Source organism: Xyrauchen texanus, chromosome 44 (assembly GCF_025860055.1).
Source record: "Xyrauchen texanus isolate HMW12.3.18 chromosome 44, RBS_HiC_50CHRs, whole genome shotgun sequence".
Lineage (NCBI taxonomy): Eukaryota > Metazoa > Chordata > Actinopteri > Cypriniformes > Catostomidae > Xyrauchen > Xyrauchen texanus.
Window position 1 is genome coordinate 5,228,187 of NC_068319.1, and position 20,107 is coordinate 5,248,293.

General features: G+C 37.9%; 1 protein-coding gene across 1 annotated transcript; it reads left to right on the forward strand.

The window, feature by feature from the left end:
* Positions 1-963: 963 nt before the first annotated feature.
* LOC127636959 (substance-P receptor-like) lies at positions 964-12,541 on the forward strand. The gene is made up of 5 exons (XM_052117767.1): positions 964-1,370; positions 3,099-3,293; positions 10,406-10,556; positions 11,485-11,681; positions 11,856-12,541. The coding sequence occupies exons 1-5, from the start codon at positions 964-966 to the stop codon at positions 12,136-12,138; spliced, it is 1,233 nt and encodes a 410-aa protein (XP_051973727.1). The 3' UTR covers positions 12,139-12,541.
* The last annotated feature ends 7,566 nt before the right edge of the window (positions 12,542-20,107 follow it).

Genomic DNA, 20,107 nt, shown 5'->3' on the forward strand with positions numbered 1-20,107 from the left:
TGTGACAACAAGCCCAGTCTCCCCTAATTACAGTAGGCCTACATATATTGTCTTAAAGGGATAGTTCACCAAAAAATGAAAATTGCCTCATCATGTACTCACCTTCATGCCATCTCAGATGTGTGACTTTCTTCTGCAGAACATAAACAAAGATTTTTAGAACAACATTTCAGCTCTGAAGGTCCACACAATGCAAGTGAATGGTGACCAGACATTTCAAGCTCCGAAAATCACATGAAGGCAGCATAAAATTAATAGCCTACAAATATAATACAAAAGATTAGAAATATGTCTTCAGAATCTATATAATAGGTCTGAGTGAGAAACAGATCAATATTTCAATCCTTTTTTACTATTAATCTCCATTTTCACACTCACTTTCACATTCTTTTGGGTGAACCCTTTAATATTGTGTAATATTTTTGAAAGGACTACGTTTAAGTTGGTAAGTTTGGTATTTTTCGGATTTATGTTCTCAGCAACAGTGACAAGGGATTTAGTTATTTCTATGTAAACGTGCGTAGACGGACGTCTCGCTGATTTTTTATTTTATTTATTTTATTTTGATAAACAGTCGCCGTATCAAGTTAAAAACAACTTCCACTTAGTCTCGTCCACTTCGTCTAGCTTTTTAGCGGTCGGTCTGAACCGCCCCTTAAGTGTGGAGGATGCGCGTGAATGGAAAGATGCAGCACGCGGTGTTAAGCCCCTTCTCATCATTTTTGGGCAGGTGCGCGGGTGCGCGTTCCGCGTGAGGTGAGGCACGCAAAGTACGCGCTCGGGATTCAGCCTGCGGTTTATCCTGATGCATTGACTCATGTCACTCCTAAAGATCCCGTCACATGAACATTGAGATTTTTTATTTATCTATTTTTTTGCACATTTGGACCTATTTTCCCATCCAAATCTAAATCTAACAAAACTGTTTGGGGAAAGTTATTTGTCTGTGAATATTTATTTATAATGGATCCTCTTTATGCCACTTCGGAAAACTCGATTGGCAACGGGACGAATGGTTCATTTGTGAATGACACGGACGTGTTCTCAAACCAATTCGTTCAGCCGGTGTGGCAGATTGTCTTATGGGCAATCGCGTATTGTTGTATGGTTCTGGTGTCAGTTGTTGGAAATATCACTGTCATTTGGATAATTTTGGCGCACAAGCGCATGAGAACTGTGACCAACTACTTTCTGGTGAATCTCGCGTTCGCTGAGGCGTCAATGTCGGCTTTCAACACCGTTATTAACTTTGTGTATGCGGTGCACAACGAGTGGTACTTCGGGCTGGTTTACTGTCGATTTCACAACTTCTTTCCGATAGCAGCTGTCTTCGCAAGTATTTATTCCATGACAGCAATAGCCTTGGACAGGTGAGCTAAAAATGACATTTTACCTTAATGCACTTTAAGAGGGTGATGCATGTTCTTGCAGTATGTCTTGTGAAGGAATCTAAATGAAGGAATACAAAGCATAGGCAGGAGTGCACACACACACATATAAATATATATTTTTTGTTTTTTAATCGTCCACTTGAATTGTATATTTATTTATATACAGTATATATACATATACACAGTGGTGTAGTAGTGTCTGAAGAGGTGGGCATACTGTGAATTTATGTAGGAGGTAATGTGAATTGTTTGTACAAAATTCTATGAAATACTCAAAAACACATCAAAATTGACTAAAGAAGAGCAATAAAATGTACCTGATATCTGAGAAAACTAACCACATTTTCAGTCAGACACAAATAGAAAGTCTAGATAAAATGTTTTTTTTTTTATCAAAAGTTATTTTCTGTTTTTTGAAATGCTTCGGAGTGCCATGCAAATACCATGGTGCCAAGGAAAATGTGGCATTACCATAGTTTTATATTTACAAGGTACCATGGTAATATCATGGCTATTTGGACATATACCATGGTATTATTTGAAGTACCATATGGGTCGGCTGCTAATCGCAGGGTTGGTCGATTCCCGGCCCACACGACTCCACATGCCGAAGTATCCTTGGCAAGACACTGAACCCCAAGTTGCTCCCAATGGCAGGCTAGCGCCTTGCATGGCAGCTCTGCCGCCAATGGTGTATGAGTGTGTGTGTGTGTGTGTGTGAATGGGTGATTGGGACACAGTGTAAAACGCTTTGTTAACCTCTAAGGTTAAAAAAGTGCTATATAAGTGCAGACCATTTACCATTTACCTTAAGAGTACATTGGAATATCATGGTACGTGAATGTGGTGTTCTTTCAATACAACAGGATGTATTAAAGTACCATTTCATTCCCATCAGATACCATCCAAAGTCTTTATAGCAAGTCAGCCCAATTTCGGCCATCTTTGAAATGCTCTCGGGTGACTATTTCCAGTTATGCCAATGCAGCTCCTATCTACTTGAATGGGGGAACACTGAAATCTCAAAAACGGTTTGTCAAGATTAAAGAACATATTTCAAATCAGCAAAAATGTAAATAATAAATTGTGATCCTTTACCTCGTATTATGCTAAAACACGCAATTTTCTCGCTTGTATAGCTAATGCATATGCAAGTTAGCGAGTTGATTGGCGATGTCAATCTAAAAGGGGATTGGTTCTTTTATCTGTAAGGAGGAACTTCCTTTCTATATCCGTTGACCATTGGGTGCTAGAGTGTCTTGGTTGGTCATTCCAGTTTCTGTCATTCATTTAAATAGAAGTGGCCCATCTCTGCTAAATGGTCTCTGTACCATCACTTTGATATCAACATGGTACTGTCACAGTATGTTTTGTAAGGGAGGGGTTGGAGTTGATGCAGTTATTTACATTTGTAGAGAAACTGCATATATTGTATATAGATCTCTCTATATATACAATATATATAGTAATATTTTCCATTACAAGCAATATCCTTTTTCCTCATTAGTCATGGCTGTGAGATCCCTAAGTTGCAGGACAGACTCACCCACTAAAAAAAAAAAAAAACTTCTCCACTGGTCATTCCTCTGAATTCTCCAAACCAAATCAACAGGACCATGCAAATCATTTATGGGTAATTCAATTCAAGTGGATGATGCTCCTTTGCATAAATAGCAGGTCATTGCCTCTGTTGAACTGCCCCTGCAGGTACATGGCTATTATCCATCCTCTCAAGCAGCGTCTGATGTCCACAGAGACCAAGCTGTTGGTTGGGGTGATCTGGGCCCTGGCACTGCTCCTGGCTTTCCCTCAATACTACTTTTCCAGTACCGCTCAGCTGCCAGGACGTGTAGTCTGCTACATCAATTGGCCAGAATACAGTGTGTGGGATTTTCAAAAGATGTAAGTGCGAGCTGTTGAGTCTGCACAGTGAAACTCATTCTCTGATGTGTCTATAAAGTGAAAAATCAAAAGTATCCCCCACAGCAAATTATACTCTTCTATGAAGAATAAAGAAGCACTGAGATCAACTTTGAATAAACTCTAAAATCAACTTAACCATTTTATTTCAAAATATCCCAAGGATTTTAATGTTAATTAAATAAAGCGTCATCAATTTCATTCATTTTACTAAATTAAACCTAATTCAAGTCAACCTGAAACACAGTTTCCATAATCTGATGTGTTTATCATGATCAAACAGGAAGTCAGCATGTTGTTTCTGACAGTTCCAGTACCCTCGCATCGGCAACATAATGCCAACTCACCGAAAAGCACCATCTCCCATTAGACATTTTTGCATCGGGTCAAATGTATTTACCTTCCCTTGTGGTGCAACCAGAAGCTCTTTGCATCAGCAGCATTGAAACCAGGAAGTAAACTAATTTGCATAATCATTGACGAGCACGATTCAGAGGTTGCATTTTTCACCCTAACATAAAATTTTGACTGCACTGATGGTTAGATTTGGGTGCGGGGTTTGGGGGTACAGTTTATAAAATATGCATTCCTTTTCACAGTATTACATCCTGTACAGCTGAAAACCACTTACTTCACAACTCACTTTTGGCACCCCTCTGTGGTCATTTCACCCAGAAAATTAGAACAATGTAGCTGCAGACAGAGCTCCAAAAATGGGCGGGAGCTCCAAACTGCCAGTAAAGATATAGGGAGTCCCTAACCTAACCCTTTACCTAAACTCAACCATTAGTGGAAGTGCCCCCCATTTTGAGGTTTACGGCCTGCAGATATACCTACTTGCAGAAAATGGAGTTCACACTTGCCCATATGCCCAACATTTACCGCTTTGTCCACTGGGGGCAGTGTTTCCAATTTCTGTAAGCACATTGATTTTAGCCAAAGCAAAGTCAAACAAATTTTCTGATTTCACTGTGAGATCAGGTGTGTTTCATAGAGTGATTCTCACGAAACCTGTCAAGATACTGTCCTGGTTATATTTAGTCCCAAATCAATACAATAAATTAATTAATTAAAATACAATTTTACATTAATAAAATTAAGCCTAGATGTAGGAATTTTGTTTTCTCTCCCCTTTTTCCCCCAATTTGGAATGCCCAGTTTCCAATGCGCTCTAGGTCCTCGTGGTGGCGTAGTGACTCGCCTCAATCCAAAACCAAATTGTGCCAAAAAGTGGCTTGTTGAGCGCGTTACCGCGGAGACGCTGCATGTGTGGACGCTCATGCTATTCTCCACGGCATCCACGCACAACTCATCATGTGCCCCACCGAGAATGAGAACCACATTATAGTGTCCACGAGGAGGTTACCCCAACATGACTCTACCCACCCTAGCAACCAGGCTAATTGCTTGCTTAGGAAGCCTGACTGGAGTCACTCATCACGCCCTGGATTCGAACTTGCGAATCCAGGTGTGGTAGTCAGCATCTTTACTTGCTGAGCTACCCAGGACCCTAGCTGTAGGAACACTTCATCACACTTTACCCTCAAATTCTCATTGACGTAACTATTTTACTTTTACTATTCCCTTTTTTTCCAATGATGATTCTCATTACTGTAACACAGTCATTTTTAACTGTATTACAGTATTTCTTATTTAAAATCAGAGAAAATGAGAGGGCAGTACCAAAAGGGATAACATTTTAATTATATATATTTTTTTCAAGTTGCCATAATGAGAATTTCATTATGATCATCTTTTTTCCACATTGCATTAATGAGAACTGGGGCATTAAAATGAGCCATGAAAAATTGACATGTAATAATGTCACAGTGTAAAAAATCTTAATGGCCCTAAAGGATACAGTCTTCATTTTCTATATGCAAAATGTAAAATCGTATTTTGTATTCTGAGCTTGAAGTAAAATAGGAGGAGGACATTTTTCAGGGCAAGTTTCATGAGTATCACCCCAGAGGAAAACAGGACATTCAATGAGGAAAAAATGTAGGGCGAGAATTGATTTTATCCATTGGAAATGTATTGCATTGTAAAAAAGACCATTACACACCAGAATAGAGCCAGGTTGCTGGAGGGCAGTGGTTGAAAGGCATATGCGACGTCATCTGAAAAAGAAAGTCTTTTCAGACGCGGAACAAGTTATTGCATTTTGTTGAAAGTCTAAAAAGACAAACATTTCATTAATTTATAATAACTTGCATTTAGAATAACAATAATGCATAATTTAAATTCCTCTTTGGGTACTGCTCAAAGATTCTGCTTTAAGAGATCTGCATGTTCTCCTTCTCCACTTTTCCATGGCTCTGACATTTACGCCTATAGGCAAAGGCATCAGACTTTGGAATTGGTGCAGTGTGGCACTTATGTCTGTCTCCTTGAAATTTGTCAGTTTTGCCCTCAGTAAATACAAGTAAAACAGCAACAGCACAACAATGAGAAGTCTAACAATGCGACAAGAAATCAAATTAAGCAACACCGCATGGTTCAGTCTCACCGGTATTTGGTAGGACAGGTACTCAAGGCGTGTGGCGTTTTCTGTATGAATATTTAAACTACTGTCCTGCATCTTAATCATATATTTACATGCGACTAAATGAGTTTTGATTGATCTTCACACACCCTCACTGTATCTTCATTTTCTTTGCTAATTGCTAGCTTGCTTCAATCCAATACTCCAATATCGCGCCAGTCGCCTGCAATAGCCGTGTAAGTGTCAGGTGTCGACAATGTACGGTTATTTCCATAACAGCTTAGCCGTTCACCCACCCGTACAGCCAATCTTCCATGAGGCTTAGCCTGTCACTCCAATGACGAAAACATGTCTACCTCCTTAAAATTACTTAACCTTCCATCTCTCTGCCCTCACCCAAAGTCAGTTCTTGAAGTCAATCTCGAGCTTTGTCTGCCAAACTTTCTTTAAAAGTAAAGATAGTCTCTGAGAGAGCAAATCTTGGTAACACCCTGCTGTTTGAGATAAGCATTGATAAATAGACCCTCTTTAAATGGCTTGTGTGTGTGTGTGTGAAGAGAGATATTTAGTGAGAGACAACAACTAAGGAAGAGAGAGATTCAAAGACGCACTCACATATTGTTAAACGGTTTTGCGTCTAGCCATCATAATCCACAAAGCTTTGGCCAGCGCACTGTAGGCTTTTGTTTTCACAAAAATCGCCCACCACTTTAGAACGATAATCTCCTTGTTTCATACCACAACAGGCGAGAAGCATTTTCTAAATGAATCAACTGGACAATGTTCAATTACCTTCCTTCCCACTGTGATAGTTTGGGAAGCTTGAAAGGTAGCAGTAAAGCCCCACAACTGTGTACTTTGACTCATCCTAACAAACAAGTGACATTGGGATTTTGCCCACACACATTTTCTAAGTCCCAAAGTAACAACAAAATTGGAAAAAACAAACAAACAAACAAAACAACAGCAACAACAAGAAAAATGGAGACATTTGCATGTTCCTTTTTCTAGAAAGCCTAGCGCAGGGGTTCTCAACGGGGGCGTTCAAAGGATGCCAGGGGGTGCTGAGAGCAAATTAGATGAGAGAGGGCCTTAGGTCACAAATGGGGGAGTTTATCAAATCTATCGTCAAGTTCCTCGTTGCATTAACACGCTTATTTAGACAAGTTTTCCATTACACGGGTTGGTACCCATTTGTACACATGCGGAAACCACTTGCATTCGGCACAGACTTCTCTGGTGCAAACCCTCGGTGAGTAAACTAGTTTTAAACCACATTAAACGGCCCAACATTCAACATAGGATGGACAAGATGAACAAGAGAAAACACTGTTTGTATTAATTGTTTTTAAATGTGTTTAGGGTATACCTACTGTTAATAATTACAAAAATGCCATAGTTTGTTTTATAGAAATCATGTTATATCTAACCATGGTAGTGAACATCCATGCTTCCATGTGCTTACTATGGTCTTATTACAAATACCACTGTTAAAACTGTACAAGAAGAAGAAGAAAGATACATTTTCATAAGGTCAAAATGTACTAAATGTTTTAAAGATTAAAGAAATGCATAAATCCTAAAAAAAAAAAGTAAAAGCCTAAAATATTTTTTTAATGAATGAAATTATGTTATTATATTTTAATGTTTGCCTTCAGACATTCCAAGAGATGATTGAATTTGAATCAATAAAAACCTGATGAAAGGAGAATTACAACTGTCAGAATATATTAGCCTCATAAATAAGGTGTTACTGTTTCATAGGTATCATAGATAACCTTACTGTTATTAATATCAGTACATTTTCATCTGCATCCAACTCAAAATCAATGCCATACTGTAGAATGAGCATTTCAGTGGGACAAAGTATGCAATATTGGTCATTTCACTTATTTTTGAAATATAATAAAATAATGTCACTTTCATTATTTGTTTGTCCTCAAAATGTAAATTGTATAGGCCCAAGATTATATATCCCTCCATCTTCTTGCATTCGAGAAAAGCAAGGTTTGTTCTCACATTAATAATGAGTAAGCCTGCTGAAAAATATGATTAAATAACAAAACTGTAAAATTCTGTAATGCATCGAAGTTGCATCATGCAAATTAAGCAATTAACCCAAATATTTTGGTTATCAAATAGTTTTTTTCCCCAGCTTTCAAATAATTTCAAATAAAGGGGTGGCCTGAGGTCAGGGAATGAGGGGTGGGGGAATCCAAAACCCCTAGTGCCCCTAGTGGGGCAGGGATTCATAATGTATTTCATAATGTGTGGAATGTCTGCTAATACTTTCTCTCTCTATACCTCTCCTGTGAGGCGAGTGTCTTCCCAGATGAGGCTCGAGCTAATTAGCATGTTGAATTGTATAGTGCTCCGAAGGAGAAGAGGCATTGCCGCAGTGCCTGCATCCTCTGAGCATTCACAGTTCACCAATCAAAAGTTTTTTGTGCTTATTTTTAAGTGCCAGCAAATGTGAGAAAACACACGGGACTCGCGGTGTTGACGTGTGCCGTCTGACTGCTCTTTTGAGTGATATGCATTGAAGTACTCAAAATATGCCTTGGGTTTCTTTAGATTTTTCAGCATTCCTAGATACATATTAATTTTTCTTTTCTTTTCTTTAAAGGAATGTTCTGGGTTCAATTCAAGCTATACCGTTATGAAAAGTATAGCCACCAGTAACATTATACAGGCTCTATTTTTGTAAGAACGCAAAGAGTAGCACTACACGCTACAACCATGCATTACGTTCGTGAGAGTGCTAATTCTAAGCGAAATTTTTGTACCAGTGCAAAGTGTAAGTGGGTGTGGGTGGGAGTATTTGCAATAACTGTGGATGTATTGTATGGTAATGAAGTGGCACAAAGCACAATTTGCTATTTTCCTGAGGAATAGGTCATTGTGCTAAGACGTTTAAATACCATGTCTGTTTTCAGCGCAAAGTCTAAATTCAGTTTCTGCATTTTCATTTCAACAACATAAAATTTTTTTTTTTTATATTTAGGAGATTTGTGTTAAACCATCTATAGGTCATGATTTATTTTTCAGTTATTATTATAATAATTTGTATATTTACAATTGTATTTATAATATGATTTGTATTGGTATTTTTCCACCTGTTGTTGTATAGTGATTTTTAAGTCCCTGAAAAATGGCCGGTGGAAGAAAATAATGTGAGTAAAATGTTTGTATTTGGTATTACTCTTTTGAACTTCACTTTGTTATTTTGATTATATTATTGTTTCGTTTAAAGTGTAATTTAATTTAGAAATATTTTTGGTTTCATTATTTAAATAAAAAATGAACTTGGAAGTGAAGTGCGTTCTGATACAATCTCTGTTAATACGAGCTATGATTTGGGTGTCAGTAGATAAAAATTATTAATAATATTTACATTCTCTATAATTTAACGCCTACATCCATATTCTGACATTTTCACATTTTCAGTGCATATAAAGATGCAGTTAATGCACTAAATAATGTAAGTCTATATTTCTATTCTTATAATTCATTGCATACAGTCCATTTACACTACCAACTTCTTATGAATGTGCTGTCTTTGTTTATATTGTTGATGCTTGAGGGAATAATGTTAAACATTGTAACAGTCACCTCTTTGCAACCCAAACTTATTCAGAATGTTAAATATGTGTGACACCTGCACTAAAAACAATGTAGGCACAGCGCTACGAATTAAACAGAACGCAGGTGTCTCAACATGTGTTTTTAGACATTCATTTATTTTTAACTTTAAACAGTGTCTAAAATGTGCCAGTCCTGCATGAGACACTGAAGAAACAGTGAGACGCAGTGCAGCAGCAAGGACGTTAGTCCAGCACGTGTTTACATCGGAAAACAATGAAAAAACATAGCAGACACGAATAATCGTGCTCGTGTGAACGGCCCCTAACTCATGGGTGAAACATGTTCAGAAATCCTGTAAATTTTGTAATAAACAACAGCATATTCGCGCGAGCACCCAGAACATCATGACACCCCTCAAGCGGTTTTTACAGAGCTTTGCTACTGGGGCGAGGCCCCCCGACATCCAGGCCCCATGCAGTTGTGTGGTGGTTAAAACCGCTACTGACTTCATGGCCATGCCCATTGACTTTGCGCTTGTGATTATGGTGTAGCGCTGCACTTAGCGATAGCGCTCTCAAAACAGGGCCCTACATGTTAACATTATTTAAGTGTGATAAGATTGTTTGATAACCTTATTTGTGTAAAGGTATATCCAATATTACAGCTTTGTTGTCATGACGATGTAAACCCTGTAACCTGCTTTACTGTAATGACGGTAAATTCCTGATTTTGTCACACTAAAATCCTTTTAACACGTATAATGTTTCTGTCTTTTTAAACAGTGTAAACATGTGGCTCCATTCACTTCCATATTAAGTGCCTTGCTATAATCGCAATGTATGCTTTTTCTTAAATAAACAAGGTATGCATTTTGTTTTTTGAAATAATCAATATTATGCCACAAATGCTGTCAACTGAGATTAACTAGTATTAACCCTAAGCATTCCTTAAACTGCCTCTCCGTTAACTTTACTCATTCTCTCTGGCTGTCCTCTGTCTCTTCCTCTCTCACGCTGTCTCACAGGTATTACATCTGTGTGGTTGTGCTTATCTACTTTCTGCCTTTGCTAGTCATGGGCTGTGCATACCTGGTGGTGGGATGCACTCTCTGGGCCAGTGAGATTCCAGGGGATTCTTCAGATCACTATCGAGAGCAGCTAATGTCCAAACGAAAGGTTGTCATCTTTAGGTGTTAAAAGCACAAATGTCTCTAATTTGTCAATACAACAGCCTTGTTTAAAAGACCAACATGGCTGGTAATCAGTATGTTTTGGGTGCTGTACCCACCAGGCTTGTTACCTAGATTAATCAGCAAAACGTCCTTGGTCACCCAGCATTATCATCACCAGTGCTGGGTAGCTATGGACAACGTAATCAGATTAGTGACAAATAACAAATAGTTTTTTGAGTTGATGTTTACAGTAAGTACACAACAAAAGTGTGTAAAGGAGCGTAAATTGGTACTTAAACAACGTAAATCTAGATTTTCATCAAAACAAATTCATCATATTCTTTTAGATGACCATAAAAGTGTGTTTGAAAGATTAATTTACGGATTAAAATATTAGTTATGTAATTTGTAATCAGTACCAGATTACATTTCAAAAGTAACAGATCCAACACTTATCAGTAGGAATGCACCGATGTATCGGCCAATTATTGACCAAATTATAACCATAGGAATATCGGTTAAAAGCAAGAAAACACCAATATGAAAAACCAAAACTGTCTTGTGTTCAACAGATCCAGTGTTAAATGGAAATTATTTATTGTTAGAACAGTGAAAAATCTTTTGTACGCTTTGTAGAATTTTTAAAGCATAATTTCAAACTAAAAAAGTGACCTGATGACAAAATAATGTAAGTGATAAGTAATGTTTTTTTTTGTTAATATCGGTATCAACCAACAATTTTCATATCGGTGCATTCCTACTGAACAAGAACCATGAACTAGACCAGCACTAACCAGCATAAAACAACTTGGACCAGCACAGAAATTCATGATGGTCTTTTAAGGAGGGATAATGTGGCTCTAGATCTCTACGAAAGCAGCTTCTCCAGATTTATAACTTACTTTGGATCCTTCGAATTTCCCTTTCCACAGGTGGTGAAGATGATGATTGTTGTCGTATGCACCTTCGCTGTTTGCTGGCTGCCCTACCATGTCTATTTCCTTGTGCACCAGTTTCTTCCCCACTTGTTTGAAGAACGCTACATCCAGCAGGTGTACTTGGGAATTATGTGGCTTGCCATGAGCTCCACCATGTACAATCCCATCATCTATTGCCTTCTCAATGACAGGTAAGAGCTCAAATGGCTCTAATGGACAACTTTTACATTCTAGAAATGTCGCAGTTCTTTAAACTGCTATTCTGTCAAAGTTTATGAGCCAAAACAGGTTAGGTTGACATTTCAGATACATTAACACTCTTAGGTGCAATACTGATCTCTCTGGTCTTACTCTACCTCTTGTAGGTTTCGAGCTGGATTCCAACAGGCATTCTTCTGGTGTCCTTGCGTCCCTGAAGGCTCATATGAAGGTCTGGAGCTCAAGTCAACTCGCTATCTACAGACACAGACCAGTATTTACCGCGCCTGCCAGATGGATACCACCATTTCCACAGTGATGCCAATTGGTGAAGGGGACCTTCAGGAGAACCAAAATCGATTTTCCATAGATCTCACATCCAATGGTTCTTCACCAAGCGCTTCCAAGACTGAGTCCTCTAGCTTCTATTGTAGTAACAACATAGCTTAGTAAGGACTGCAAACACTTTCAGTGTCATAGTAGCACAGTGGAAGAGAGTAGAGTAAAGATTATGTTTCAGGGATTGATGTGAGGTCCAGTCAACCAACCTGGTGATGGATAAACCCTTGGATAAAGGCTAATGTATGGAAAGATCATAAAAGCATTCAAGGTATACTTTTTTGCTTGGAATCGACCCCACAACCACCTACCAGCTGAGCACTGGGAACACAGTAGTTATAAATAATGGACACAGAGCAGCAGATATTCTGTAAATTATGTCCTTTGAGAGCAGTAATATTGTCTTTGTGTTTAGGTACTGTTTTCTCTTGTTACTTTTACATGAAATCAGAGAGACAGTTCCGACCAGCTGGCTAGAAACCATCCCCGATGGAATTCACCCATCAACCTGGCATTTGCTCCAGCATTCCGGGACCCAGCGGGTTTGTTTAGGAAAACTAGACCAGCTGATGGCCTTGGCAACGATTTGTCAGTCGTCCATCAAGGTTACTGCAAGTTGTTGTTGACATGAAAGCCAGAGCGAGGACATGGAAGAGTTTGCACCTGTTGTTGCATATAACTGGACTACTAAGGCAACAACGTAAAGTATCGGATTTGTCTGTCCAAAGGGTCACGGCATATATATAACAGAGGGGAAGACAAAAATGACACTGTACTAACATAGCTACTTCCCATTATGTCACCATAATCCTCTATTTAAAACTGAGTGTATTATTAGCATGTTTTTGAGGATCACTGCCTTTGCCAAAAAGGAATAGTCTGGGTTCAATACAAGTTAAGATCAATTAACAGCATTTTTGGCATAATGCTGATTACCACAAAAAAGTATCCCTCGTTTACTTTGGTTTTATATTTTGGTTTTCCATGTGTCGCTACATCTTATGCGCTGTGCGCAAGACGCAAATTTCGTCATCAGCACAGTACACGCGGACTGTCAACGTGCAGCCTAGCTTTTGTAGACTTTTGTAGGCGCAAATTTCTGTTCAGTCTGCGTCGGTGCACGTCGTCTGGACATGCTTTTGACATGTGCTAAAAGAGAATCGCTAAACAGTTGTAGTGTGCGTGCGGCGAATGCGTCCATAAACGCTTAGGGTCATACTTTATAAGGCTAGAACGCCCTACCATGCATGAGACGTAAAGGCACATGGAAAAACTAAAATTACCAAAAGTATTTAGGCATAGAGATCTGAACAAACTGCTAACCCTTATGATAAAATGTTTTGGAAGTGTAATTTGCTTGCACCGTTTGTGCTACAGACCTAAATGATAACTTAAATCATGGGGCTTGTTGAAGTGAGGTGTGCGATTACTTTTCCAAGCTAATGGACTAAATGGTCTAAAATCCCATTTACTTATTTGGAAGTATATATCTTATATCTAGGAAACAGAATGTCATAGAGACATGGGGAAGGGCTCTTTCGACTTGGGTCATTTTCTCGCACATTAGTTGTCATGATGTTGTTTGCCGTAGCTTGTGCTCCCTAACATGCCTTTTTCAGCTATGAGGGTGCAAAATTGCAGAAGCTCTTGCTTTGTTGGGCAGGTGTGAGCGCTGCTTTGATGCCTGCAGAGGAACAAAGGATCACCGATGCTACACCTTTTGAACTGCTACACAGCTGCATGCACTAGCATCTCCAATATCATGAGATCTCAGCCTAATGCACACACGTATTTTTAGATTGTCAAAGCAGCCAAAAACACAGTACTGGTTAGATTTACATTCACATTATGCAGTGAACCACCAACTCTATGTTCTCAATTATTGTCTGTTTGATTAAATTGTCCTACCCAATAGATTAGGGCCAAATCTTGTAACAGAAACAGTGTATTTTAAGCCAAGAAACATTGTAGGGACCATAATAAGAAATGTGTGTTGAAACAAGATGTTTAAAGTCAACATGAAATTTAAATGGACCCCACTAAAGTTATTAATGCATGTTCATGATAATCTTCCAAATAATAATACAAAATTGTTTGCCTTTGTAATCTTTGATCAAAATGCAATAACTCGCTCTGCCTCTGAAATGACTTTACTTTTCGGATGATCCCTCAATTCCCAAACAATCCCTCAAATTATTCAACCCTTAGCCTCCAATGATCTGTCATTTGGCAACAACTCTTCACAATCCAATCAAAACCTGATGAATAGAATCAAGAGCGGCAAACATTTCAATCAGAAATATATGAGATTACGTAAGTAATATGGGTTGTAAATGTAGTTTCATGTTGACTTTAGTACCGGAGTACTTGTAATCATAATCCTTTTAATGTGATTGTCTGTTGTCCTGATTTATGTATGTAAATATGTATATTATATTTACAACTATTTGCTTATCTGCTCACGTAAAGATTATATGCATTAAATAACCTATTTATATGGCTTAAAGTATTGTTACATTGTGTTTTACACTGCTATTAGATTGAAATGGAGGAAAACTGTGTACATTAAAGCTTGGCATTGCTTGATTGTGTTCCACAATAAATGTAAATCTCAAATGGCACATGTATGCATCTCTGCTTTGCCTAATAAAAGTACCAGATACCAGCAACTCATTCAAATATTTTAAAATTCATAACAGTCATAACATAAAATAATAACAGTTCTGATTACTACCACATTGACAACAAGATGAAAGACAAGATTAAGACAACATAAAAATTTAAATCGGTGAAAGAGCAATATTTTGTCCAAGCAAATTTTTTGGCTGATTTGAGATTATCAGCATCAGAATCAGGTATCGATTCCTAAATTGATCATCAGTTTATCAATGAATAAGAAACATTTCTGCAGTGACTTTAGAGTAAATGTTGTGTCAAAATTAAGTGTTTAATTTTAACAAAGTTGTGCACATTTGTTTTGCTGTCATTAAATTGCACAATGTGCCTGGTCTTATTGTGCACATTATTCTAAAGGAAAGAAATAGTTTTCATAATCTTTCATCTAAATGTACATTTACATACACAGTTATAATCAAGCTACAGATTTGTTCTTCCCAATTTGGAATGCCCAATTCCCAATGTGCTCTAAGTCCTCGTGGTGGCGTAGTGACTCACCTCAATCCGGGTGGCGGAGGGCGAATCTCAGTTACCTCCACATCTGAGACGTTAATCCATGCATTTTATCACATGGCTTGTTGAGCACGTTAACGCGAAGACATAGCGCGTGTGGAGGCTTCACGCTAATCTTCGCGGCATCTACACATAATGTACCCCACCGAGAACGAGAACCACATTATAGCGACTACGAGGAGGTTAACCCAACGTGACTCTACCCACCCTAGCAACTGGGCCAATTGGTTGCTTAGGAGACCTGGCTGGAGTCACTCAGCATTTCCTGGATTCGAACTTGGGACTTCTGGGTTGGCAGTCAGCCTCTTTACTGGCTGAGCTACCCAGCCCCTGACAGCAGGTTTTAAGTAGTTGAGCTACTATCTTCATCTGTCTGTTCAAATATTACATGACACAATGTGCAATTACATTTTTTAAGGAAGGATGACAAAGTTAAATGCAAGTCGCATGTCACATGTCTTTGAGCATGCATGCATACAACACTGAGGCCAGTGATGTTCAGATTAACCTGTATACATGCTGGACAAAGATGAACTACAAGTGCATTATCAAGGTCTGTGTGTCTGATTTATCAAAAACCGGACTGGTAAGATTTTTAATCAGACTAAAGCATTAATTAAACTTTAAGAAGAGGCATTAATGTTTTAGTTAGACTGAAATCAAACTTTTAAAGTGCATGTAAACATTCTGTCTCCACCTCAGACATGACTTTTGTTTTCTGCTGATATCATCAAGGCCAATTGGACAGAAAACAAATTGTTCACAAATAAAAATGGCTCACTTTTCACAATCCAATCAAATCTCAATTGATTAAATTCCACCGTACATTGTTTCCAGATTAATGTTCTGTTATATTTGGAACTGTAGGCCATATTGTGAAAGTTCAACATGATAACTTCATTTCATGTTAAAGCTTTGGAATTTGCTCAATATCTTTCAGAATATTTTAATTCATTAAGAAAAGCTAACCTTAAAACATTAAACATAAAAGAGTCTTAATCTGCCCACTTTAACTATACACCAGTCAATGTTCATGTTAACAAAAAGCTGAGAACACAAAGCTGAGACAAATGGTCAGCACAATTTCTTTTACATTCGTCAGAGAGCTGTACAAACTAATGTGACAGTCTGAGGCAATAGAAGTCAGATATGAGAAATTAAATGTTCAAGGCCATGAGGGGATGACAAAGGCAGGAAAGCCAACCCTCCTAGCAGTGACATTGTAATCTCTACGTCCAGACAGACCTTGTGGGTTTTTGACAGCCTGAAGCAGTAATATCCATTTGTTACCTTTCATATCTTGAAAGCTTTCCCCCATTCAAACGAATGAACAAAATAAAAAAAACTGCAGCTCTGCAATGATAGATGCTTTGAATGTGTCCTCAGGTGCAGCATGAACCAAATTTCCTTTGCATTGGCACAATTTTTTAGATGATTGCTAAAATACTATAGCAGACAGTTCAAACCATAAGAACTCTGCCAAGTTTGAACAGAACTCTCAAATCTCTTATTTATTGAGCAGAAATTGAAATCGGTTTGGTTCAATATCATCAAGGCATGCTCCATGCACTGACAAGATGTCTGGCACTGCCATCAGTGAAGACGCTATCGCTATTGAAGATGCCCTACGCATGTTTAAATACTAGTCTTGTGTATAGCTAGACCTTTGACTAAAATGACAATGGTCTGGGCTGCCTTTGAAGCTTGAACTGGCCAAGAACCGTCAACTTAGACAGGAAAAGCCATCTAACTGACATGTAAATTGATCATTCAGTTTTGTAATTACGTGCCATTTAGGGGTGGTGTTATCTGGGATATATCATAATAATACACTGGCATGGGGAAAGAAATCATTTATATAATGACGCAGCATTCTCTGAGAGTGATTGCACAGAAAACACATGGGACAATAGCAGAAAATGTAGTCTAAGCACAGCACAGAAACCTCAGTATAGACTATTTCACAGAATCCAGTGAAAATGTTATCCTCAAAGCAATCGTTGTATCAACCCAGACCCTCTGAACATGACTCTGTTTCCAGGCAGAAACTCATGGAAGTTTACTCAAACCTGCCAATTAGAATAGGACTTAAAGGAATATTCAGTGTTCAATACAAGTTAAGCTCAATCGACAGTATTTGTGGCATATTGTTGGTTACCACAAAATTTATTTCGTCTCATCCCTCCTTTACTTTTAAAAAATAAACAATCGAGGCTGCAGTGAGGCACTTACAATGGAAGTGAATGGGGCAACATATTGGAGGGTTCAAAGGCAGAAATGTGAAGCTTGTAATTTTATAAAAGCACTTACATTCATTTTTCTGTTAAAACTTTTTATTATTTGAGCTTTAATGTTGTCTAAATCTTTTACGGTCATTTTAGGGTTTAGGGTTTACGGCGTAGTGAGTATTTAATCGTTTATGGATTGGTCCCATTCACTTCCATTGTAAGTGCCTCACTGTAACCCAAATTTTCACAAAATTACATTTTGTGGTAATCAACATTATTCCTCAAATGCTGTCTTTCAAGTCAATTGTCGATTGAGCTTAACTTATATTGAACACAAAATATTCATTTAATAACTTCAAAAAAGGTGTTTATGTTTGTTATGTGTACAATATGCATCAGACGGAAGTTACAAAGTTAGTTACAGTCTTTTGTATACAGAACAAACCAATCTTGTAAGCGTTTTTAGCCCATTGTCCAACCAATTTAATTAGTGGTGGGTGCTAAGGCAAAACAAACCCCTAACCTAAAGTTAATCCAATGGACATAAATGATAGCTCAAATCGTGCAACATGTATAGCATTACCTTTTGTCTGGAAGACAAGAAAATAGGTGAAACAATGAAGACTTACATCGAAGGATGGACTTGTGCCATAAATGCACCAAAATGCCATATAGACTAGTGGGAGTAGGGTCTTTTGACTTAGGCAAGTAAGCAACCACCAAGCACTGGTACCAAGTTTAATTATTTATCTATTTATTATTATGATTAATAACCCAGTGATGGCTTTGAATTCCAAGCATCTGACACAGATCACTTAATTAAAGTTGTGTATTCTCATTTCACTGCCTGCTCTCTAAACTGAGATCCTATATCAAAGGACAGAATATGATTTATCTTGAAAGGATCTTTGAGCATCACTCACTTGACAAGAGCAGCTCTGAAAGACCTAATGTGCACGACGTGTTGCGTTAATTTAAGTCTTGATATAATCAGATGCCACAGTGACATCTTCAGCTGAAGTGGAGAGGCGGGACCGAGCTTGTCTTTGATAACCTGTCATTCTATCTTCTGAGTGACTAAATGGGTTTTAATGATATGCTTTATGGAGTCCATGCAAACATATCAAAGAATGCCACTTTAACAAATGATTAATCACAGCACCATTCTTCCCCCCCATGCCATTTGCATAGAATATTTATAATTATATATATTTGCCTTGATATTTCATGATTAGCTGTTTGCATTTACAATACACAGTTATTAATAGTGACTCAAGCAACCCAGGCATGGTTAAGATAAATAAAGACAAAACATGCAAGAGAAGTGCATTAAAATGCTACATCCTCCTCATGCTCTTTCTATCATTCTAGCAAAACAAATGGCCTAAACACAGGAATGACCAGTTTCAGGTTGGTTGCTGCAAAAAAGCAGCTTTAAAACATTTTATTATTTTATTGTTGACATCAAAGGCAGTGGCTCCAGTATATATACATCCAAAGTAAAATATGTGATCGCAATTGAGTAATGAGAATTTGGTTGCACTTTATAATAAGGTTACATTAGCTAATGCATTAGGTATCATGAACTAACAACGAACAATATATTTAATACAGTATTTATTAATCTGTTCATTTTACTTATGCAAAAAATCTTAATGGTCCTTAAATAGGCTTATTTTTTCTTTAAGCAAAATAAAATGTCTTCTTTTTTTCTTTTGATTTGGGGTTACCTGGACACTTTTTTTTATGTTGCTCACCCTTATAGGCAGCATCATGATATTCAGCATCAGTATTACTATTCTGCGTTGAACAACTCTAGACACTGTCCTCTTATTTACACCAGACGTTTTTTACACCAGACACCAAAGCTTTTGGGAGGGCAACAACAATCACATCTCAGTATGATGTTTCATGAAGGGGTGACCTGTGGTCCTCTTTTGATGCCAAACACACCCGCTGCAGCAGGGTGGCAAACCAAATTATTATCAAACACAACCAGGAATACAAGAACAGTATTGCCTAGGTGAGCGGCTGACTATGTCTACTACAGATGCATGAAAGCCATATACAAACAAATTAAAGGGAAAGCCATATTAAATAAAAGGAATAATAATCCAAATTAAAATTCTGTCTTTGTTGACTATACTCACCCTTGTCGTTCCAAACCCGCTGTTATTTTTTCTGCAGAACACAAAAATAAAAATTTGTGAGGAATCATTGCACAGCTCTTGCATTAAAAGTTAGCATAATACAACTCATGCACTATATTCCAGTTCTGCCTTCATATACTGTCGGAATTCTGAAGTGGTATTTACGAGTACTGTGCGGCGAGTTCAAGTGCTTTGTTCTTGGAAATAATCAGGAAACATGGACGATGCCAGGTTCGTTCATGCACATTTCTTGAGGAACTTTTATTATGACACCATATACGTAGTACAGCAAGTTAGCTTGCATACGATAATGGAATTTTGGTCAAATACAAGCTATTTTCACACTGTACAAATGTACAACATGCATCAAATTGTTGCTGATATATAAATGTTTATGGCGGAAAATGGCAAACGCTAACACTTAGCTGTATTTAGAAACATTAATAAAACCTGTCATTACAGAAACAGCCCTCTCCTCCGCCATGTTGAACGTTTACGACTCCTCCCAACTCA

Bases quoted from the DNA above. Each gene is read 5' to 3' on its own strand.
- LOC127636959 (XM_052117767.1), top strand. From the start codon at position 964: ATGGATCCTCTTTATGCCACTTCGGAAAACTCGATTGGCAACGGGACG. The intron at 3,294-10,405 runs GTAAGTGCGAGC...GCTGTCTCACAG, and splicing joins GTGTGGGATTTTCAAAAGAT to GTATTACATCTGTGTGGTTG. The intron at 11,682-11,855 runs GTAAGAGCTCAA...TACCTCTTGTAG, and splicing joins TATTGCCTTCTCAATGACAG to GTTTCGAGCTGGATTCCAAC.